General features: G+C 39.2%; 1 protein-coding gene across 4 annotated transcripts in view; it reads left to right on the top strand.

Annotated features, from left to right (window-relative positions):
* Positions 1-24,769, top strand: part of LOC121275945 (protein DBF4 homolog A-like) — a 60,531-nt gene extending 35,762 nt beyond the window's left edge. Inside the window, exons 6-13 of one of the 4 annotated variants that reach the window (XM_041183843.1) lie at positions 2,416-2,485; positions 4,547-4,617; positions 5,819-5,864; positions 7,893-7,935; positions 9,766-9,897; positions 14,760-14,916; positions 17,892-18,010; positions 22,564-24,769. In XM_041183843.1, coding sequence (XP_041039777.1) covers positions 2,416-2,485; positions 4,547-4,617; positions 5,819-5,864; positions 7,893-7,935; positions 9,766-9,897; positions 14,760-14,916; positions 17,892-18,010; positions 22,564-23,740 — 1,815 coding nt within the window. In that variant the 3' untranslated portion in view covers positions 23,741-24,769. Of the gene's footprint in view, positions 1-2,415; positions 2,486-4,546; positions 4,618-5,818; positions 5,865-7,889; positions 7,936-9,765; positions 9,898-14,759; positions 14,917-17,891; positions 18,011-22,563 lie in introns of all 4 variants that reach the window. The other 3 variants (XM_041183842.1, XM_041183845.1, XM_041183844.1) reach the window with 3 other exon arrangements.
* Positions 24,770-24,980: the final 211 nt, after the last annotated feature.

The following is a 24,980-nucleotide window of genomic DNA, read 5'->3' as shown; positions in this document are numbered from 1 at the left end:
GGCAACAATCTTCAGCCAGAAGTGCCAAGTGGATGATCTGTCTCGGCCCCCTCCGGAGGTCCGCAACATCACAGATGCCAGTCTTCAGTCAATTCAATTCACTCCACGTGATACCAAGAAATGGCTGAAGGCACTGGATAGGCTATGGGCCCTGCCATTATTCCAGCAATAGTACTGAAGACTTGTACTCCAGAACTTGCCGCGCCCCTGGCCAAGCTGTTCCAGTACAGCTACAACATTGGCATCCACCCGGCTATGTGGAAAATTGCCCAGTATGTCTTGTACACAAAAAGCAGGACAAATCCAACCCAGCCATTTACCACCCCATCAGCCTACTCTCGATCATTAGTAAAGTAATGGAAGGGGTCATCAACAGTGCTATCATGCGGCACTTGCTTAGCAATAACCTCACTAATGCCCAGTTGGGTTCTGCCAGGGCCACTCAGCTCCTGACCTCATTACAACCTTGGTTCAAACATGGACAAAAGAGCTCAACTCCCGAGGTGAGGTGAGAGTGACTGCCTTTGACATCAAGGAAGCGTTTGACCGAGCATGGCATCAAGGAGCCCTAGCAAAACTGGAGTCAGTGGGAATCAGGGGGAAAACTCTCTGCTGTTTGGAGTCATACCTAGCACAAAGGAAGATGCTTGTAGATGTTGGAGGTCAGCCATCTCAGCTCTAGGACATCACTGCAATTCCTCAGGGTAGTGCCCTCAGCTCAACTATCTTCAGCTACTTCATAAATGACCTTCCTTCCATCAGAAGGTCAGAAGTGGGGATGTTCGCTGATGATTGCGTGATGTTCACCATTTGCGACTCCTCAGATACTGAAGCAGTCTATGTCCAAATGCAGCAAGACCTGGACAATATCCAGGCTTGGGCTAACAAGTGGCAAGTAACATTCGTCCCACACAAGTTCCAGGCAATGACCATCTCCAACAAGAGAGAATCCAACCATCGCCCTTGAATTTCAATTGCATTACCATCACTGAATTCCCCCACTATCAACATCCTGGGAGTTACCATTGACCAGAAACTCAACTGGACTAGCCATATAAATACTGTAGCTACAAGAGCAGGTCAGAGGCTAGGAATCGTGTGATGAGTAACTCACCTCCTAACTCCCCAAAGACTGTCCACCATCTACAAGGCACAAGTCAGGAGTGTGATGGAATATTCCCCACTTGCCTGGATGAGTGCAGCTCCAACAGCACTCAAGAAGCTGGACACCGTCCAGGACAAAGCAGCCCACTTGATTGGAACCACATCTACAAACATTCACTCCTTCCATCACCGACGCACTGTAGCAGCAGTGTGTACCATCTACAAGATGTACTGCAGGAATTCTTTGACAGCACCTTCCAAACCCATGACCATTACCACCGAGAAGGACAAGGGTAGCAGACACATGTGAACACAACCACCTTGAAGTTCCCCTCCAAGTAAGTCACTATCCTGAGTTGGAACTATATCGCTGTTCCTTCACTGTCGCTGGGTCAAAATCCTGGAACTCCCTTCCTAACAGCACTGTGGGTGTACCTACATCACATGGACTGCAGCGGTTTGGGAAGGCAGCTCAATACCATCTTCTCAAGGGCAACTAGGGATGGGCAATAAATGCTGGTCCAGCCAGTGAAGCCCACATCCTGTGAATGTATTTAAAAAAAGGTAGATTCTTGATAAGCAAGGAGGTGAAAGGTTATTGGGGTTAGGCAGGAATGTGGAGCTAAGGTTATAATCAGATCAGCTGTGATCTGGACCAAGCTCAAAGGACCAAGTGGCCTACTCCTTTTCCTAATTCGTATGTTCGTACCCACTTGAATCTAATAATTCCACCCATTTGAAGTGGCCTAGCATTTCGTCACAGATCATAAAAAAGCCATAATTACATGATTCCTTATCACATAAAGAAAATCAGACCTTTTTGTGTTCGGCCACCCTCACCCCGTTCATGTTGAGGGATCACTCCAACCATTTTTCTTTCTCCCCCTTCCTGTTCCTTCTCCTCTCTTTTTTCCACTTACTCCTCCCACATTCCTTTCTTCATTACTACCATTGAGACATGTGTTCTATTGGGAGAACAGCGACGTGAATAATTAGGAATAAAACTAAAACTGTTTATTTGAATATTTTTAAACAAATTATCTTCCTCATTTAATGTTTTGTATTTGAAATGATCTCTGAGGTTTATTAGATGAGTTTCATGTCTGTCTTTGTCTTCATATGAGCTGATTCTGACATACTAAAAAGGAGTTATGGCACTGTCTTGACAATTTTGGGTTCAATTTAATAGATGTTTAAAAATAGATGATTATAGTATTCACTTCTATGGTACTGTTTGATGAAGTATTTCTGATTGAAGTTTGATGTACTTTTTTCTTTCAAATCCATTTCTTTCCTTTCCTCCCGATATAGGAATTTGTCCCTGGAAATAACATCCTCTCCAACGCTGTGGCTTGGGGAGTACGGATACTTTACATAGATGGTATCCTTTCATTTTTTTTTTGCACTGTTTGAATTGAAGTTTTAACTTGCATGTCAGCAATGTGAAATTGTAGCTAAACATATGGGAACTGGCTGGATAAAGCATCCCTTACTAGGGTGTGAGTTTATCTCAACCATCAATATTTTTAAATGCTCAATTCAGTTATTGATTATGAATTGAAAAGTCCACTAGCAAAGTATTACTTATATGTTCCCTATATGAATCTGGGATTTTGAACAAAATGTATTTTGCAAACTAATTCTTGGCATATTTATGTTTCTGAATACCTTCTGAATTTCTTCTTGCCAAAAAACTGGTAGCAAATGATTTTACTTGCAAGATGTAGTTTATTCCATCAGGTTGGCTCCTTCTGACAGTCATACAATTTAAACCATGATGCGTTTTGTCCAAAGTGTTTAATTTCGTTGATCACCACATCTAAAGTTTCCAAGAAAAGCAATTTAAGTTCTACTCCAATGACAAAAAAACGTTTTGGTATCATATTAAATCTATAATTTTTAACTTTGACCAATTGCATCCATATGTCCAAAAGTACTTGAAACACAATTTTTAATCATATTTTCTGATTATGAAGCCATAATTATTCTTCTAACCGTCAGACCTCAGAGTACTTGTACAATTGTAAAATATGCTGAAGATCTTATGTGATCATGTGAGGACCTCAGGGGAGATTGATAGCATTTGGAAGAATCTGAATCAAAAATTGTTGAACAATAGGTACAAACAACAAGCCTTTTAACTGTTGAGGATGCTGTTAGTGCTCAGTATAACATGCAAATATGAGGAAATCAAATATTCTACAATGTGAAAAATGATGTGCTGAATTTGCTCTAGTAAAATAGATTAACAAAGTTTTTTGTTTGGCAAGATAATGTTAAGTAAACACTTTCTAGCGCAACTTTTACTCATAAAATTATTTAGTTAAAAACAAAAACAAAAACAGAATTACCTGGAAAAACTCAGCAGGTCTGGCAGCATCGGCGGAGAAGAAAAGAGTTGACGTTTCGAGTCCTCATGACCCTTCGACAGAACTTGAGGTCGAGTCCAAGAAAGAGTTGAAATATAATTATTTAGTTATACTGTGACCAATGTGAAGCTATGCTGTTGACTTTGTAGCTTCTAATATTAGGTGAATACAGATTATCAAGACTACTCTTTCTTATTATTAAAAGTTTGAGTTGAGAGCTGATGTAGTTAAGCATTCATGTAAGATCCTTTGCCTGACTTAAGAGTGAAATAAATTCATGTCCTCTTCATCCACTTCAAAACTAGGTACCTGATGTGTGAGTGTAACACATGGGGCAGGATTTTCAGTTCGCCATGTGGCCACGTGTCTGACTTGCATGAGTGTGAAATAGCGCGCCATGATGTCGGGCATGCATCCTGAATCATTGTACACTTGTGTGATATTTCAGACAGCGGGTGGGCGCGACAGTCAGCATTGTGCCTGCCAACAATTAAGAGATAGTTAAACCCATTAATCAATTAATTAATTTGAATTTTTCGCTGCCTCTCCAGCCTTATGGTCACATGTGGAGACATGTTTCCCTTATTTTCCAAATCTTTATTTTTCATTTCTTAATGAAATCTAAATCTTAATGCCCTGAGGCAACTCTGTGCCTTTAGAGAGCTTTCACTGAGCGCACCCCTGCGCTGAGCAAACTTCAGCACTTTGGCTCCACCCCGGCAGTGCTGAGGCTCTCAGCGCACATTTCACGCTGGCTGGCCATTAATTGCCCGTGAAATCGCAGGCAGCGAATTGTTTTGCGGTTGCTACCGGGCCCACCTGCCACACCCGCCTGATGAGGGGAAAACCCTCCCCATGGAAAACTATAATAATTTTGTTGCAGCATACCAGTATTTTGGCCAGAGCTCATTGCATTTAAAAAATGCATTGGATTGAACTGGTTTTGTATGATGAAACCTTGATCACCAGCATCTCTGTAATCTCATTCCAGTCTTGCCATTCAAGTCTTTTTTTCCATCTTTCTAGTTCTAAATAAATTTGGAACTTTTATGTGACCTTAACATTATTTTTAGATGTGAAAGCTTATATTGCAAGACGGAAGGAGGCATTTGTAACCACAAAATCTGTTGTTGCTGTCAAAGGGGTAAGAGTATAACAATTCTCTACATCCTTGGTTAGACATTTTTTGTTCTTTTTCTTAATTGATAATGATACGAAAGGCATCAAAAGTGAGTTATAAAATAATGCTGTGGGTTAAGATTGCAACTGCTGGCACCTCGGTTTTATTCGCACATTTGTATTTACTGTCAAATTTTGAGTGTTTGAAGAGGCTATTTTCAATAGTTTTGCTTCACTGATGACTGTATCTAAAAGCAGAATTCCAAGGTTTGTTGGTGTCAGAAGATTGAGATATATGGAAATTAATTTGAACATGCATTTAATCTTTATATTACAAACGTGACTATCCATGGCATTTACCTATGGTGCCTGAAAAGATAAGCAGCTTGGAAATTCCTGGGCTGGTGCACTGCCCTTTCACCACCCAGACAATTTTGAGTTTGGAAATGTTTTGAAATTTTGCAAAGCTCAACCCAGTTCTATTAGCCCTAGCACAAACCAAACCACAAATTTGTAATTAAATTGCATTTGTGCTCTCAGGGGGGCCACAACAATGATAATCAAGGGAAGTAGAAGAGTTCAGACTGATATCTTCCTTTTTTAAAAACTTTTAAAAAATATTATTTCTTGCCACAGTTTTATTGAAATAAAAAGTCTGCTGTTCCTTCTCCATATTTCACACATTTATATAATGCCTCCCCTCTGATGCATTTAAAAAAATGTTTGCACTGAGGTGCACTCGTTAACATACAGCATGCTATGCAAAATAATGTGTTAAAGCGGGCTACTGAGAGTGTTCCACCTCTGGTTGAAGGTTGAAATCACTTAAATTACAGGAGGTCTGCAGAACCATAGGGGCTGATTGAACATAGCAGGAGTACCAGAAAGGAAATAATAATTAAGAATTACACTTGCGGTGCGAACAATTGCTTGAACAACCCAAAATAATTGGCACGCTTAATACAGTTTAATTGGTATCTTTGTAATTGACACCTTTGACAGTGCCCACCTGTCTTCTATGGGTGGCTGTCCCAGATAACTAGGGATGTTGTAAGTGGTAGGAGCTGTATGTCGGTTGCTTATCTTTTTGGTTTTACCACCTACTGGGCATAGCAGGCAAGCCTTGTTGACACAAATGTGCCTAATATATTGGGCTTTGGACAGCACTTGAATTGCTACCTCATTCAGCTTTAGAGAACAATATTTATCCATTTTTTTTTGTTTAGGAGAAATGCAATCGAACTGGCCAATCTAATAGTCATAGAGCAAAGGGTAAGTATTTTACACTAAATATTTCTTGTGTAGGCTATATACAGAATTCTTTATCGAGAGGGAAGGAGAAGGGACCGTGAGCATTGTTGAAAAGGCAGTTTGAGACAAAATTGTAGGGGCTTTATAGAATACAAGCAGTAATGCAGGGGAAAGCTGGGCCTTACAGTTAGAAAAGAATGCTCAGGTAAAATGAGTCAAACCGTAGAAGGACTTGAAAAATGGATAAAGAACTTGAAGACATCAGGGAGCCAGTAAAGTTTTACTGAGAAGAAGGCATGAGAAAGAAAAAAAAAGGATAAAAACAAAAAACTGTGGATGCTGGAAATCCAAAACAAAAACAGAATTACCTGGAAAAACTCAGCAGGTCTGGCAGCATCGGCGGAGAAGAAAAGAGTTGACATTTCAAGTCCTCATGACCCTTCAGCAGAACTGGACAGTCGAAACGTCAACTCTTTTCTTCTCCGCCGATGCTGCCAGACCTGCTGAGTTTTTCCAGGTAATTCTGTTTTTGTTTTGGCATGAGAAAGAACCCTGGCTAACGACTTCTGGATTATGAATTATGGCAGCAATGCAAGGTACTCGAGCTAAATCCCACTTGCCACCTTCCCCATAATACCAGGTGCCTATCTCCAAATAGTGCACCTTGTGAACCATCTTGCTTTGTAACCTCAGAATTAATAATGATTGATTTTTTTTAAAAAGTAAAAGGAATATATATGGAAATAAAGTCAATTTTCACAGGATGATGGACACAGTTGTGAAATGAAATCCCAAAAATGCCATATAATGCGAACTGTTTCGTCTTATTCAGTTACTGTTAATGACTTGCCAGGGCTAATTGGTATTCCAGTGACCCAGGGTAATACTTTGGGGACCGGGGTTCGAATCCCACCACGGCAGATGGTGAAGTTTGAATTCAATAAAAAATCTGGAATTAAAAGTCTGTTGATGACCATGAAACCATTGCCAATTGTCATAAAAACCCATCTGGTTTACCAATGTCCTTTAGGGAAGGAAATCTGCTGTCCTTACCTGGTCTGGCCTGCATTTGACTCCAGACCCACAGTAATGTGGTTGACTCTTAAAAAATGCCCTCTGAAAAATTACCTGGAAAAACTCAGCAGGTCTGGCAGCATCGGTGATATGGGGGAATAAATGCTGGCCTAGCCAGTGACACCCACATCCCATGAACAAATATTTTTTAAAAATTTGTCACATTTTTGGTGGCTGTAGCTGTTTATGCACAATGGTACTTTGCTACTGCTGATCCATTAATCTGTTAATTTTTCTGCTTAGTTAATTTGGGCCAGATCCCTTTTAATTTTGCTGAAATGTTTTTTTTGCAAGCCTAGCACACTGACTTATCCTTGTTCTCTCTTCACAACGAATTCAACCATGTTATTGCTGATTATATCCAGTTGTCCCTCTCAGTTATTTATTCCACTTCGTTTTCTAAAATTTGCTCCTAAACAATGTAAATCCATGTGCTAAGAAATCCTTGTATTAGAAACGTACTGACCTGGGAATCTATGCAGTATACATTCTGAAAAGCATTTCACCACATTAATTTTATTTGCCCTACTCTAACTTGGTGTAATTAAAGCCACCCATGCATTAGATGATATGTCATTTTACCTAAAGCAGTTCTCATCTAATTTACCAGGAACAACACTCCAGAACATCCACTAACACTTTTAGATAGTTTGATAACCTAGTGGTTGAATATCACATTTCACATGGATTTTAATATGCTAATTGCTTTGTAAATTGTAGCTCAATGCGTACATATTTCTTAACGTGTGGAAGTTATAAGTTGATATTTGATACAATAGTACTCATGTTGGGGGAAAAATAACCATCGCAAGAATAATTTTATAGTGAAAGGCAGCGTAGAAAAATATGGTAGTAATTCAAATAAAACTGATTAGTTTTGCCTACCAGTTTTTTGTTTAAATACTTTGAGATAATGTCTGACATTTTTGGGTTTATGTTATTGCTCATCTAAAATGTTTTTAATTTAAAAAGCAGGAAAACTGAAAAAACCTTTCATCAAAGTTGAAGCAATAAACCGGTAAGCTAATTGTATCTAGATTAAAATATGTTCCTAATACAAACTCTTCTCAACAGCTGATTGACATAGCAATGGTAGCTTAAACATTTTATTTTACTTTGAAAACTTTTATTGAGTGAATTGAATTTAAGAATTAAATGAATTTCCATATCATGTTAGCAAATTCTAACAAAAATAGTTCACTTAAAGGCAGAATAAACAATGCTACAATAGATATGTAGATTACTGATAAATGAAATATATATGAAGTATACTTGAAAGAAGCTTTACCAAAATCACTCGACCTAGAACCATCTAGAATTATAGGCTTTAATTTTTATGAGGCATTGGGAGGAATTGGAAGTCTGCACACGTGACCAGCAGTGAGTGATTCACCTGGATTGGCCAGGCACGTGGAGGCCCTTCTGAGCAGGGCTTCACTTGAATAAAACTTCCTGGTAATTTGGGTACAGTTGGGTGGGCTCCCGGCAGCCAGTGGCTGAAAGGATTGCAGTGCAGTTGTGTTGAAATTGAGGCGAGGCTTTGAATCCCTTTTTGTGTTGTGGGGTCCAGGGAGAATGCTGGCACTAGGGATGCTCAAGGACTCATTAAGGAATGATTAGGAGCACTTCTACTCCTTCTGGCCCATGAGAAGTTCAAAGAAGGACTTGCATTTATTTAGCACCTTAAACTACCATAGGACATCCCAAAGTGCTTTACAGCCAGTGTAGCCACTGTTGTAATTTGGAAAATCTGGTATCCAATTTGTGCCCAGCAAACTCTCAAACACCAGTAATCTGGGTAATCTGTTTTAGTAATGTTGATTGATGGACAAATATTGTTTAGGACATCTGGGATAATTCCCCTGCCCTTTGAAATATTGCCATGGTATCTTTTCTGTCCATTCGATAGAGCAGATGTTTTGACTTCTCATTAGAAAGTTGACACCTCTGATAGTGTAGTGCTCCTTAGTACAGCCTAGATCTTTGTTTCTTTAGTGGAACTTGAATTCATAACCTTCTGACCCAGAGGTGGGGGGACTACCATTGAGCTAACATTTGAAAGGTAGAACTTTTCTGGTCCTGTTCTGGCCAGTCGGCTCCTCCAACCTTGTTGTTGCTGCCAGGCAGTGCGAAACACCTTATCTGGACCTTTGATGTCATCCGGCCATAATTTTTGAATCTTAGGGGGCCTCGCCTGCTTTTTGTGGGAGTCTAGTCCAGGGCCTGAATTGTCATGGAGTTGGAGGTGGAATTGTGATTTAAAAATTGTAGATTTTTCATCCGAGCTTTCCCTCCCTGTTAAAATCAAGACCACAGCATAAAAGGGATTTTTTTACATGTCTGTTCCGGCTTTTTAAAACAGTTGTCCAAGTAGCCACATAGAGCTGTAAATGTTTCTTTATTCAAATGTATGTTCAACTGTCTTTTGAAAATTGATATTGAATTTATATCCACCACACTTCCAGGCAGTGTGCTGAAGATCATCATAACTTGTTGCAGGAAAACATTCTCCTCTTCTCCCTTGGTTCTTTTGCCAATTATCTTAAACCTGTATCCTCCTAGTTATTAACCCTCCGGCCAATGGAAACAAAATATCAAAATTCTTCATAAATTTGAATACCTCTATTAAATTTCTCCTTGACTTTCTCTATCCTAAGGAGGCCCAAATGTTGGCAAATAAATCAAGGAGTCGGACCCATGAGTTTTTGAAAAGTCTGCTCTAACTACTTGGTCTTTGTGTTAAAAGGGATTTTAAAGCTCTGTGAACTGCTGTCAGTTGCTAATTGTGAAGATGCCAATTATTTTTCATTTCTTAAAAATAAATATTGAGAGTTTCTGCTTTATCCAGCCATTACAGACCATTGTATATACAGTTGGATTGCTACCCAGAGATCAACTACCATGGCCCAAATCCTTGGAGTCCTTTTGATATTGACAAGAAAAGCAAAGCCAATGATAAGCAATATAAAGGAAAGGCGAGGTATGTAGACGTTTTGTTTTCAACTAACTTAATACAAATATATGCAGTAACATAATGGCCTATATCTTCTAAGGAGCAGCAATCACTGTTGGATTGTTCCTCTGCTCCTACTTTTCTGTGCCATGACGGAGCTCTGCATTTCTGGCTGGGCCTTCTGATCCCGGCTTCCTCAGAAATGCAGACCAGTCTTCCATCGAAGTGCTTTCTCGTAGTGCTGGATTGTCGGGGGTGGGGGGAAGACGTTTCCTTTTTATGGCACTAGCTGACGCTTTTCTAGTAAGTGTTCACTAACGCACTGAAAAGCTTTGGGACATTTAAACAGCTTTTCAGTATGTTTGTTTATAGTTAAGTGGATGGATGAGTAAGTGGACAAGGTGGTAGGGTGGCAGCTGGGTTGAGTGGACCAAGGGGTAGTTGGTGCTGAGGGTAGTTGGAGGGTCAGCGGGGAGTCAAGTGGCAGGGGCTGGTCAGGTCAGGACAGGGGAGAAGTTGGGGGTGTGGAGATGATGTCGAGGGGGGAGTTAGACGTGTCAGTTGTATAGTTGCCCAGGATTTAGACTAGGATTTTTCTGTCTTAACATTTCCTGGGTTCAGGTAAGTAAGTCAGAACTATCTGAATTCTCTAACTCTACTTTTCAGAATACCCAGGGGACCAGGGGAATTGCCCTTCAGGAGTTGAAACCTCCTGGGCAATTCCCACAGAGTCATTGTGTCAGGACTTCCACAGGGTCCTGAAGCGCATCATGTGGGGTACATCTGGTTTCTGACAATCCAGAGACCAGAAGATCTAGGCCAATGATTTTAGGCAGATTTTTAATGTACATTCAGGAACATTATTGGTGTTACAGTTTTTATTTCTTGCACTGTTTTCCTCGGTTTCATCAGAAATCTACCTCGTAAGTGAACATGACTTAGGAATATGTGTCTTTCCTTACTCTCTGGGTAATTATAGTGAGCCCAGAAGTCCATGTATTTCAGCGTAAATGTATGTTACATGTCTCAAATTTGGAACATGAAAAGAATAAGAATTACCTGACTATTGATTCAGCTGTAAACTACAATAGAGTTTTATTGAATGTTGAGCATTTTATGACATTATTGAGCATCAATGAAGTCAGATAGTAGATTTATAGTTATTTCAGATTAACTTACTTGAAATTTTGAAAACAAAAAAACTCTTCTGCCCTGTCTGTATGGCAATTTGTTATGCTGGAGTTTCTGGTCTTCTGATCATGATTGGCTTTAGAATGACTTGGGTGAAGCCTCCCAGATAATCTGTTAATTGTATAAATTAAAGTGTATTTAGGTGGGGGTCACTCATTGGATATATAGAGAGAATATATTGTGCACATATAGAGAGACAATTGGGACAGTTCATTAATTGTTTTTAGTTTGCTCAAAAAAAGTATCATGAGATACTTACTGATGGTGATAGTGGGTTGTAGAGTTAGGAACTAGACATTAGTAATGTTTCAATTTGTGAATTAATATAAAACTGAGTAAACACTGACTTCTGATCTCCTTCACCAACTAGCTCTAAGAAATTTAACAATAAGCCTGCTAGTAGTTTTTTGCTACAGAGTTGGGTGTTAAATAGACTACAGTGAATTAGAATTGTACCCCACATGGATGTGATTTGGGTCTTCTCTTGATTCTAAAGGCAAAGCAAATAAAAAATTTTTCCGATACAAATGTAGCTGCCATTTATAATAACATCACTCATTGTGACGTAAAAATTGATGGTTGAATTTTTACCTGTTCGAATTTTTATTGCTGGAAACTGCATATGAGAAGTTAAATTAAAAATATTCAGGATATTGGATCAAAGGAAAATTTGAGCTCAACCATCAGGTGGGCTGGCAGATTTTACAAGATTCAGATTGCTTAAAGGTAGTCTTAAGATCATGCTTGCTATAGTCATACATTCAATATTGGAAAGGAAAATGTAGTCTTTATTTCAATATGGCTTCAAAAAGTGCTGCTAGTTAAACGACTAGCTTCAGCTTTCAGCAGGAAAATTTTGTGTTTAAAATTGTGTTCACCAGCAGAGAGATTAAGTGAGTGTTGAAACTGTAGTATGTTTCATAGCTAAAGAGCTAGACTTCTGTTTCAATTTATGCAAAGATAGAAAATGAAGAGCATTTCCATTTTACATGGAGCGAGAAGTAAAATGTTTGACACTTTTATATTGCATAGTTAAGTGTTTTATTCAAATAAACTGTCTAGTTGAGAGTGTTATTCCTACAGAGGGGTACTCTTGAGGCCTCTGGATCTCACTGCCACTTAGCGAGATATTGGTCAGGAAATGGGACATTATCTTGGGGAGATGGGTTGGGGGAGGAGGTGTTTGTTTTCTCTTGTTTTTTCTACCTTTCTCACTCTGTAGGAATTGGTTCTTACTCTACTACAGGGAAAGTAGCTAGCTGCTTGGTAAGTATCTGGTAAGTGGTTTCGGTCTGCTCCAGTCCCGAGGTTTAAAATAGTGTACAAACTGGTGGTAAAGTTAATGAAATATATAAAAAAGCAACATAAATAGATGAATAGTATACTTAGGTAATTAGTTAAAACACATTAAGGATGGCAGGACAGGTGACGTGTGGATCAAGGTATGATCCAAGGACAAACACATCCGCCGTAAGTGTTTGCGGCTTGAGAAGCTTTGTCTCGGAGTCGTTGAGCTTGAGGCTGAGCTGCAGACACTGTGAGACATCAGAGAAGGAGAACATTACCTGGATGCTTTGCATCAGGCGGCATTGACACCACTTAAAATAGGGTCTTCTGATTTGGTCAGAGACAGGAGGGTATGACTGTGAGTGAGGCAGCTAAGGAGACCCAGAGTGCAGGATTGACAGCCTCTACAATTGTTTATTAGGTTTGAGGTTCTCTCAGCTTGTTTGGATGAGAGTGAGGGCTGCGAGGTGGCTGAGCAAACTGACCATGGCACTGTGCTACAGGAAGCCATTCACGCAAAAAGGAATGTAGTGGTAGTAGGGGACAGTATAGTGAGGGGAATTGACACTGTTCTGTGCAGCAAAGTGAGAGTCCAGACGGCAGTGTTGCCTGCCCAGTGCCAGGGTTCAGGACATCTGCTCAGGGCTGGAGGAGAATTTGTAGTGGGAGGGGGAGGATCCAAATGTCGTTGCCCAAGTAGGTACCAATGACATAGGTAGAACTAAGAAAGATGCTCTGCATGGTGAATATGAGGAGCTAGGCATTAAATTTAAAAAGTAGAACCTCAAAGGTTATAATTTCTGGATTACTACCTGAGCCATGTGCAAATTGGCATAGGGTACATGGCTCAAAGACTGGTGTGGGAGAAGTGTGTTCCAGTTTCAGGGGCACTGGTACCAGTACTGGGGAAAGTTGGGGCTGTACCGTTGGGACGTTCCATGCCTGAACCGTGCTGTATTCTTGTGAACTGCATAACTAGGGAAGTAGAGAGGGTTTTAAACTAAATATTTGGGGCAAGGGATCAAATGTGGGCAGATGTGATATATCAAAGCGTAGAGACAAGAGAAGAGAGGAAGGTATTAATATGAGAAATGATAAACTTAAATTTTAAACTTAAATAAGGACAATTATGAGGGCATGAAAGCAGAGCTGGCGAAAGTGAACTGGCAATTTAGGCTAAAGGATAGGTCAATAGGTATGTAGTGGCAGACATTTAAGGGGACATTTCAGAGTACACAGAATCGATGCATTCCAATGAGAAAGAAAAATTCCAAGGGGCGGACCCACCATCCATGGTTAACTAAAAAAGTTGAAGATAGTATCAAACTTAAAAAGCATATAATTGCGCAAAGATGGGTGGTAGGTCAAAAGATTGGACAGAATATTAAAAGAAACAGCAAAGAATGGTAAAAAAATTGATAAGGGAGGAAAAATTACAGTACCAGAGAAAGCTAACTAGAAACATAAAGACATAGTAAGAGTCTCTATAAGTATTTAAAAAAAAAGATTTCGAATACGGAGCATTGGTCCTATAGAAAGTGAGTCTGGCGATTTAGAATGGAAAATAAAGAGATGGCAGTTGAATTGAACACACACGTTTTGTATCGGTCTTCACTATAGAGGATACAAGTAACATCCCAGAATGGCTGTAGGTCAGGAAATGGAAGGGAGGGAAGGAGGAACTCAGGAAAATTACAATCATCAGGGAAGTGGTACTTTGCAAATTGTGTGGACAAGTCCCCTGGTCCTGATGGCTTTTATCCTAGCGTCTTAAAAGAAGTGGCTGGTGAAACACTTGATGCATTGATTTTAATTTTCCAAAATTTCCTAAATTTGGGGAAAGTTCCATTAGATTTGAATCTAATTTTAGTTAGCTATTTTCATTAACATTAGCTATTTTCCAAAAGGCAGGGAGACAGAAAGCAGGAAACTATGGGCTAGTTAACTTAGCATCTGACATAGGTAAAATGTTAGAAGCTATTATTAAAGGTTATCGGGGTAGGCAGGAATGTGAAGTTGAGGTTAAAATTATTAGATCAGCCATGTCATTATTGAATGGCACAGCAGGCTCGAGGGGCTGAGTGGCCTACTCCTCCTAATTCGTATGTTCGTATAGATGCAAAATCTGCTTGCTGGAGACGAAACAGAAACCAAGAAAATATTTTGTGGAGAAACCCAAAATGTGATGCTGACAGCAATGTATAACTAACCAAATTTAATAAAATGGTACCTAAGCAGATAGATGTCAAGAGGTATTCTCGGAAACAATATCTTATGAAGTATAATCTCTGACTTGCAAAAGTGGTTAGAAATACCTATGTTTTAAATAATTGCCAGAATATGTTCAAAAATATAAAAGTAACAATCTTTTATTATTTGAAAATATGACACAAACTCCCTGTCACATTTAGTTATTTTTATTTGTTTGGAAGCAAAAGTAAAGGCCACAAAATGGCGTTCAGTGAAAAAAACGGCAAAATGGATACAAAAATCATGGAAACTTTGAAAGAGAAGAAAAAGAAGGGTTACTGTGAATGCTGCATGATGAAGTATGAAGATTTAAAAATTGTAAGTGTTAACTCCAAACTATTTTCATTAATTTTGTATACCTTGCTAATCTATTATAATACAAGTTGTGCATCAGTGAGATAAGTAATTGCTAAATAATTCCTGGAAAAAGGAGAGTGAACACGTTAAAAATGGAAAGTAAGGTTAAAAACTAAGTTAAAACTTTTTAACGCATCATCTTTAGAAGTGTCAAAAATAGTGTGGTAATTAAATAATGGCAAAAAAGCAGATCTGCTATAATGGTTATAAATAGCATATTTACAAAATCCCTTTAGACAATTCTTGGTGATAAATAGGTAAAACTACCAAATGCCTGCTCAAAACCAGTCATCTGTTTGTATTCAACTTGGCCACTGAAGGGAACCAGAAAAGCTGAGTAGGTTAATTTTGCTCTTCAGTTATACCTTGTGTTAAAGATATAGTACTAATCTAAATATGAAAACTCAGCTCACTTCTTAACCATCACCTCCAAAGCAATTTGCTATAGAAGTAACAAGGCACAGGAAGATGATGTGAAATTTAATAAATTATTTGAGACAGAAGAAAATTCACCTGGTAATACAGATCTAATTGGGGTAGCCACTATCCTGCAGGATAGCATTGATGCGTCCTATTTTGGCATCAAGCTTGCACGATGAGCAAAAGATTCAGGCCCTATTTTCAGTATTGTCAATAAGGCCAATCTTACAACACGTGGTGCTGTAGGAATCCCAACGCATATATTGACCAGTGAAGATAGGCTTGCAGCAAACAATAGAGAACTCATTAGGGATTTCTCCACTAATGTGTCGAAGATGGGTGCTCGTTAGGCTGCTGCATTTCAAAGGTGAATTTGCGCATGCAATAGAGTACATTAAGGCATGAGGAAATTACTTGTTAAAAGTAACAAGCTGCTTTTTGGCGTATATGATAGGATTCGTCCTCATGGTTCACTACGTCCACATATGTCTGGACTGTTCAAGACATAAAAGTGATGTCCCATTTTGCCCTATCTTATCTATGACATGTTCTGCACAACATGAATTGGCCAAATGGTTGAGTGAGTCACCACAACCAGTTCTGAGTGAGTTTTCCACATACATGGTGAAGGACTCCTTCGCCTTTGCGAAGACTATACACAACCCTGAATATTGATAGCAATACTATGTCTATGTGCTCGTTCAACATTGTGAGCCTATTCACTAATGTGCGTCACTATGTCATAGCAATCTAGATGCACCATTATTTTCTGTATCTGCATTAATTGGATTTATGAACTTAGCAACTTGCACAATTGAGTTCAGCTTTAATGACACAGTGTATGCCCAAAGAGTTGTTGTTGCCATGGGATCCCCTCTCGGCCCAGTTGTCACTAACATTTTTGTTGGCTTCCACATGAAACGTGCTTTCGATAGAATGACCCTTAACCTCCTACCCCTTGCATATTTCCGATAAATAGATTAAACGTTTGCTATATTTGAACGTATGGCTGCATGTTAGAATTTCTTTACACATCTTAATGTGGTCCGTCCTGCACTCAAATTCACCTTCGAAATGGAGCAATCTAATGGGCTCCGTTTCCTCTATGTGCTAGTTGAGAAATCCATTAATGGGTTCCGTACTACTGTCTGCTGCAAGCCTACCTTCACTGGCCAGTATTGGGATTCCTGCTCACCATAGGGCGCATCAAAGCTAAACTGTAGGCTACCCTGATCAGATCATTGCTAGCTGTGTATCACGCATACTCACGAATGGACCTAAGGCAGCCACTTTTGGACCTGAAAAGTACCCGGTCTATCTCAAATTACCCTGGAAAGGTAAGGTAATAGCAAGAGTGGTATTTTCCACTAATGGGATGTTGCTGTAAAACCAAAAAGACTTCTGCCCACCTCACAAATGAGTATGTAGTATGTGCGATGACAGGTACATTGGCTGTACATCCCAGCGACTGTCAGATCTTATCAAACAACATGGCGCTTGGCTGTTCACAATAGGCAGAGTACTGACCATACTCAACCAGCCCATGCTTGCAAAACCAAAACATAATGTCTAACATTAGATGTGATTCCGCAGTTGGACAGTACTTTCTGAACAATCCCGAGTGTACTAAGAATTACACTAACGACGAATTTACGATTCAGTCGGGCTTGCAAAATACCTCACCTACATTTGCCACACGGGGACCTGTCCTCTGCAGGCAAAAAGAACATCTCCAGGTATTGCACTTTTTTTGAATTGAACAAAAGCATGGTGGACAATAGTTCCCTGGTGCATTCTCATGACAATGTCTCAACCAATCAAAGTAGACTTGCCAACCAATCAGTACCCTCTTCTCATGCAGTATAAATTGTTCCTCTTCTGGAAATTTGGCGATCTTGCATCTGTCCTGATGAGTTCCAGGCAAAAAGCTTCGACAACATGTCTGTCTTTTTTCAGCAATACTCAAAAGTCTGTATCTTAAGAACTATTGGAATCACTTGCTTGGTAGTACAGAATTTGAATATTGCTGAAAAAAGAGACGTTACTGAAGCTTTTCATCTTGCACTCATCAGGACAAACACAAGAATGCTAAACTTCAAACAATCACAACAACTTATTCTAGAGGAGGAAAGGGTGCAGCTTGGCAAGTCGGGAACTTTGGGAGCTGATAGTTCCCTGTTGCTTTCTCCAAGACAGCACCTCGGCAGACCCAGAGTCAGCTTTCCAAATCTCTCCCACCCTCTGTTCTATTCCAGACCTTCCCTTTTGTTGTTCCTCCCCAACTGCACCATCCCCCTCCACCTCTCCCAGCTTTTCAATGGCATAATACCCATCACATATCTACTTTCCTTCGGTTCTGAACAAGTTTTATTTGACTTAAAACATTAACTCTGTTTCTCTCTTCACAGATGCTGCCAGAGTTGCTGAGTATTTCCAGCACTTCCTGTTTTTATTTCATATTTCCAGCATCTGCAGTAGTTTGCTTCTACCGTGATTCTTCTGTGTATTTTTTTCAGCATCTGAAAAGTGAACATCATAAGAAGTTTTCGGAGAGCACAGAATTTAATGTTGTGGATAAAATAATTTCCCAGTTTGATTATGACTTTGTTGAATTGCAGAGAGATAAGATGAAAAGGTAAAAATATTAATTTTCCTCTAAATTACTTGAAAGTATGGTATTAATGTCAATCATATTCTTAAAGGTGGCTTCAATCTTAATCATGTTTTTCTAATTTTTCAAATTCATCCTTTTTTGTATAGAGGATTGCACATGCTCTTGCAAATGTGTTCTTACTGCCTTGTAAAATCACAGAATGGTTACAACACAGAAGGAAGCTATTTGACCAATTGAGTCCGTTCCGGATTTCTGCAAAAGCAACTTGGCTAGCCCCCACTGTCCTGTCCTTTCCCCCGAACCCTGCAATGTTTTTTCCCTTTCAGGTGCTTATTTAGTTCACTTTTGAAGGTCAGAATTGCATCAGCCTCCACCACCTTTTCAGGTCGCAACCACTTGCTGCACGTTGCCTTTGATTCTTCAGCCAATTACTTTAAACTGATGTCCTCTGGTTCCTGACCCTTTTGCCAATATTTCCCTAAGTACACTGTCCAGACCTCTCATGATTTTGAACATCTCTATCAAATCTCCTCTTCCTTAAGGAGAACAACCTCAGCTTCACCAATTTATCCAAACCTGAAGTCCTTCGTCTCTGGAGCCATTCTTGTATATGTTTTCTGCACCTTCTCTAAAGCCTTTCCAAACTCCCTGAAGTGCAATGCTGACAATATTCTAACAAATCAGAATTTTGTAAATGTTCATCATAACTTCCTTGCTTCGTACTGTCTGTCTAAAAATCCCAGAAAAGAATGATTTTTTTAACCTCTTTCTCAACCTACCCTGCCACCTTCAACAATTTGTGTACATTTAACGCTCGCCCCCCCAAACCCCACTCCAGGTCTTGCTTTTCCTGCATCCCCTTTAGAAGTTTTTATGCTATTCCTCATTCTTCCACCAAAATGTAAAACTTTGCCCTTCTCTGTGTTAAATTTCATCTGCCACATGCCTGCCTATTTGACCAGACTCTATTTCCTCTTGAAGTCTATAACTATCCTCCTCAGTTCGCAATGCTTCAGGTTTTTTGATTTTTCGTCAGTGTTGGATTAATCCTGTTACTCTTGCAGTGCCTGGATATTTTTAGCGAGTAGTGGCCAATGATCAGACCTAAATCTTCATCCTCTTCTGCTTTTGCTGATGTATATCCAGGCATTTTTGGCCCGCTATGGTATACATCCCTTTGCCTACATCCATATTAAGATCATTTGCTGTTTCTTCATCCTTTATTTGTGCAGATTCCTTGAATACTAAGGACCAATTTGTAAAATGGCAAGAAGTGCTCTCCAATTATTTATAAAATATATATGTCATATCAGAAAAAGAAACAGAAGTTCCCGAGGGTCACTACTCCCAGTAGAACTTTTTCCCCTTTGTTGTTACTGCCTGTTTTCTATTGCTGAGGACATTTCTGAACAGCAAATACACGCTTATCAATCATATTTGGAGCTTTTTTAAAATTCTTTATTAATTGGATTTAAAACAAAATTAAAGGTTATCTAGCGGATTTAATTTATCAGATCTCATTTGAAATTGTGGCTTTGGCACACTATCCTTCTGTTGCGCCACAACATGGCTACCCTCATCACCCTCCACACCACCTCTCCGCTGGACAGCCCTCGTGGTTGCATTCCTACTTGCTCCAATGCAACCTGTATATCACCAGAAATGGCTCCTTCTCTGGCCCAAATGGTCATTGCTTATACTTATGTAGTTCCTATAGTATAGACAATGCCCCATTGCACCTTAGAGAGTAAAAGAACAAATGCTGCGCTAACATGAGTCTCATCGAAGAAAGAACAGGTAGCAGGGAGACTTGATGGGAGACAAACTGTAAAGTAATTGAAAATTAGGACCTGAATGGAAGTGAGACTGAAGAGGGGAGTTCAGGGGTAGTATAGAAGGGAAACAATATAAAGAGATAGACTAGGGGCTTACTCCAAAAGTTCCATTCTTGGGCTCTTCCTCATTTATATGTTAATCACTCTTCAAGATGACCTTTAGGCATAGAGTCAATTTCCAAATGTTTCTGACATCACCCATCTCCCTTCCAATAGCTTCTTGTGGATGACTCAGAAAATTTACTAGACTCTGTATTTGGCTGCTATCAAAACATTGTACCCTTGCCATTAACGCCTCTTCTCCAGGTGTTAACTTGGCTAAACCAGCCAATACATAGCCTCTGCATTTTATTTAAACTGATAGCTAAGATTTAATCTATGACATACCCTTCCAAGACCGCAATATTATCCACCTTTGCTGTTACTTTAATCCGAGCCATTGCATACTTTATCCGCACCTTTGTTACCTTCAGATTTTGTGCATCGCTGTTATGTATATTACCTTAATGATCTTTTAAAAAAATTAATTCTCTGTATGTGGGCATCATTGGTAAAAGCCCATTTTATTGCTGATTCCGAATCGCCCAGAAGAGGTGATTCTGAGCTACCTTCTTGAACTGCTGCACTGTTTCGATTCAAACTGAGTAGTTGGCTAAACTATTCACAGAGCAATTGGTGTGGGTCTTGTCCGATCATAACTCTGCAACCTTCTCCAGCTTTGAGTCCGAGGGCATGCTGTTCAGAACACTGTCACTGGACTTCTCCATACTTCTACTTCATATCAGTGCTGCAACCTGTAAGAAACTTGGCTCTGCTATCTGGAACTCCATCCCGAAACCTCATTGCCTCATTCCTTCTTAGCCTGTGTTTTAAAACTTCCTCTTCGACCCTACTTTTGGCAGAGTTAATTTAGTAATCTCATTGTAAAAGACCCACTGGGAAGTAGTGATTATAGTGTAACTGAATTCCATATGAAGTTTGAAATTGTCATACTCCAATCACAAATAAGAACCTTAAACTTAAAGCCAATTACATAGGTATGAGGGGAGACCTGGCTAAAGTTGATTGGATAAATAGATTAAAAGGTATGGCGGTAAATAAACAATGGGAAATATTTAAAGAAACAATTCAAAATGTTCAACAAAAATGTATTCTATTAAAAAAACAAAAACTTAGCAAGGAAGAACATGGCCTATTAAGGAGAATAAGGGTTAAAAGAAGAGACCATGTTGTAAACAATAGGTTTAAGTCTGAGGATCGGGAACATTTTAGAAAATAGCAAAGGGTCACCAAAAAGTTGCAGTAAAGGGAAAGAATAGAACATGAAAGTAAATTAGCCAGGAATTTAAAAGCAGATTAGAAGAGTATTGCCAAAAAAATACTACTTTGTTGAAGCTTTTCATCTTGCACTCATCAGGACAATTCGCAAGAAAATACCAATGTCAGGGGAAACAACATATTTATACTGAATGAGAAGTGAGTGCTGATTAGTTGGCAAATGGACTCTGGTAGAGGATCTGCCATGGAGACTGCACCAGTTAATGGTGACTGACAGTTAACTGCCAAGCATTGTTTGAAATTTAAACCAGGCAGTGACTCTGGTTGGTCAAGACATTGCCCTGGGGAATGAGCCAGCGAACGGTTATTACTTATTTTGTTTAGCTGAAACAGGCGCAATGTATGAACATATTCTTTCTGTCTGCAAAGAACAAGGTCCTGTGTACTAATATATGTAGATTCCAGTTCATGCAAATGCACCACACTGTGAGCCTGACTGACTATCTTAAATTGTCAGCATAATCTTTAGCACATGGATGGTTATTTAGGTAATGTTGTTCAATCATGGAATCACACCTAATGTTGGACACTGTTTTGAGTTTTGCAAGCATGAGCTGGTTGGGTACAGTCTGTACCTTGCCCGTTGTGAACAGCATAAAGGACATGCTGTTTGATACGATCTGTTAGTCTTTAGAATGTACAACCTACATAGCTAGCATCATACTAGCACTGAAATTCATATACCAAATTACTCATTTGTGTTCTCTATCAGCACCTCTCTTCACGTACAGCATTGTTATTTTCCCCTTAAATTGGTATTCTTGAGAAGTGTCCTGATGAGCAAAGCTGAAAAGCTTTGACATGTCTCTTTTTTCAGCAATACTCATGTTCTGTACTGACAAACGACAATAAGCCATTATGTTCAGTGGTATCCAAATATTCATAATTGGGTATCTTGTTTATGCCAGAAAGAGTATTTGACAGTGGAAACTTAGTTTAACCATTATTTATCTGAAAACCTACATAGCTTTTTAAATGAAATTATGCATTTCACAAATTATGATGACTTATCAAAAGTAGGCTTTTCATAAATTGTAATCTGTCATTTTTTTATGGAATATCATTTTTCACATATTCATTATGGGCCTTCCAAGCCAAGCACTATTAAAGCTAACAGACATCTTCCTCCCATTGTGAATTTACCACTCTGAAATAAACCTGATGCATTGTCCTCCATTCCACTGGTCTTCCCCTCCATCCTAAAATTAGTTAAATACTTACCCTTCCTTCCCCGTGTGCCTTTCACATTGGCATAGCAGAGATCAGTAACTCTGGTTACTGATTTGGTTATAAATCCACATCTTGCCACTTCCTATGAATATTTAATTTGCTGATAAATAATAAAGGAATTGGAAAATTGAAATCTCCTAATTTTAATTAAAGGACTTTGTTTATATTTAGGACAAAGTGCAGTATTGGTGTAAACACCCATGAATTTACCAAAATAAGTATTGCAGGAATACATGAAGAATTTCGAAGACCACCTAAAGAGCACGTGGAAGGAAACAGATCTGCAGTAATGTGGAGCATAAAGAATAATGAACGTGTCAGTGGATGGGAAAATAAACCAAGTAGTTTGTCTTTTCAAGGAAAAGAAATTGTATCTTCAGGCACCCTGAACTCACCTAGCCAGATGTTGCCTTTGTCTACACCAAGTCATGTTAGCATTTCTGAAATGCTACTTTTATCCACTTTTGTTAATAACAAGTCCTGTGGAGAAGGCGTAATTAATTTTGGAAATCCAAAAAAAGACACAACTCTGCATAGTTTATCTTTGTGCCAAGGAGAGGAACGTACATCCATAATTTCAAAGGTCTGTACATCAGAACAGTTGCATCATATTGGAAGATTACCAGTTGAAAGATCTCATTCTTTTGCTGAAGAATCATCACGTAAGCATCTATTTGATGAGGACATGTGTGGAAGTAGGCCACAGCCAGATACTACTGTATGTTCTGACAGTGACGAAAGCAAAACTAGGCTATGTACGTTTCCAAAGAATAATTTACAACAGAAGCGCAAAGAACAGGAAAATACAATCCTTCACGTTCCCAAACATTCTAGGGTAACTGATCATAGTGCACCTGATACTGCAGCAGCTGCTCTTGAAAATCCATGCAGCCCTTTACAGACGCAAATGTTTTTTGGCAAAAGCAAGAGTGAAGAATTGATGCCTGAAAGAATAACACCCTCGTTTAATATCACTGCACACAAAAACACTGAATTGAGTCCAATTCCTCAAACTGTATTTACTTCTTCACCCTGTATGAAACTGCACAGGAAAGTGAGATTTTCTGCTGTATATGGAAGAAATAAAAAGAAGGCTCAGGATCACAGGATGGAAATAAGTATGCTCACAAAGGAAAGATGTTTGACAGGAGAAAGTGAGGCTCCCAGCTTGCCGTTGAAAAATTTGTTGGAGTTATTTCAAACTAGTGAAGATAGTGGTTCAGAGTTTTCCGGTTTTACAGATCTATCTTCACAGAAAATGTCAGAGATGTGGGATAATGATCAGCCAGAGAATATCCTGTCACTGTTTGCTCAAACATCATCATTGTCATCATTCCTTGGTTTCTAGTGTAATGCTTAATTGACAATATTTGTTTAAAGAACATGACATGAAAGGACTGGAATTTTATTTCTGTTTCTGTTTCACCATAGGCCCAGTCTGGTTACAGTTTTTTTTCAAATTGATCACTTTAATGTGACTATTAGGTTTGAGAATGAAAATTAAATGCTGTCTAACCACTGCTTTAAGAACATTGTATGGTGGTGTTCTTTGAGGGAGAGCTGAGAGGCATAGTTGGAGTGGAGCCACCTTTACTCTGTATCTGACCTCGGAATATTAATGGTGACACTGGATCCTTAAAATGGGGATTGATCCTTTTCCCAGTGCTAATATCCCTCATTTGTGAGCACTTAAATAAGAAAATAACTACCATCTAATCCTTTAAAAGAGAAGCGCTGCACAAAATAGCATGAAAAGGACAATGATCAATCATAACTTACATTTATATGCCACCTCTTAACATAATAAAATGTGCCAAGGAGCATTATTAGACAAAATTTGAAGCTGAGCCTCAAAAGGGGATATTAGGATGGGTGACCACAGGGGCTTCTTAGAAAGCAGGGAGATGGAGGATTTTAGGGAGGAAATTTCAGAGTTTAGGGCCTAGACAGCAATATGTAAGCACTGAGCTCCAGAGGCTAGAAGATCCCCAGTTTGGTTCCCATTCTGAATTACCAAATCTCACCTCAGGTATTAACTGGGCCTCTGCCAGGGGAAGGAGAACAAAATCTGCCAGAGTCCCTCCTGGTTACTGTATAGGTAACTTACTGATAAATGTGTGTGAACTGTTTTCTCATTTGGCAGTGCAGCCCTACACAGTTCAGTAGCCTGCTAATACTCAGTTTAAATGCATGTAAAATTAACTGAGCCACCAGAGCTCATGGAACTGTATCCCATCAAGAGTAAAGTGAGAAACTGAGTAAAAGGAGAGGAAAACAAGACAAAAGGATGAGATTGTAGCAGATTAGAAATAACTTTTAATGCTCTAACCTCAGGCTTTAAGTGTATTAGTTTAAATAAACTGAAGTTTCCCTTACATCAATCTGGATTTTAAGTCTACTTTAAGTTTCCTGAGTGTTTTGCATGGCGCTCTTCAATTCCAGAACCAGAGTAGCAAATACCTATATAAAAAGAAAATGCTAGAAAAGCTCAGCAGATCAGGCAGCAGCTATGGAGAGAAACAGAGTTAACCTTTCAGCTGATGAAAGGTCACTCAACCTGAAATGTTAACTCTGTTTCTCTCCACAGG

The sequence above is a fragment of the Carcharodon carcharias genome, chromosome 3, assembly GCF_017639515.1.
Source record: "Carcharodon carcharias isolate sCarCar2 chromosome 3, sCarCar2.pri, whole genome shotgun sequence".
Taxonomy (NCBI): domain Eukaryota; kingdom Metazoa; phylum Chordata; class Chondrichthyes; order Lamniformes; family Lamnidae; genus Carcharodon; species Carcharodon carcharias.
The sequence above is the reverse complement of the archived record's forward strand: the minus strand, read 5'-3'. Positions and strand labels throughout refer to the sequence as shown.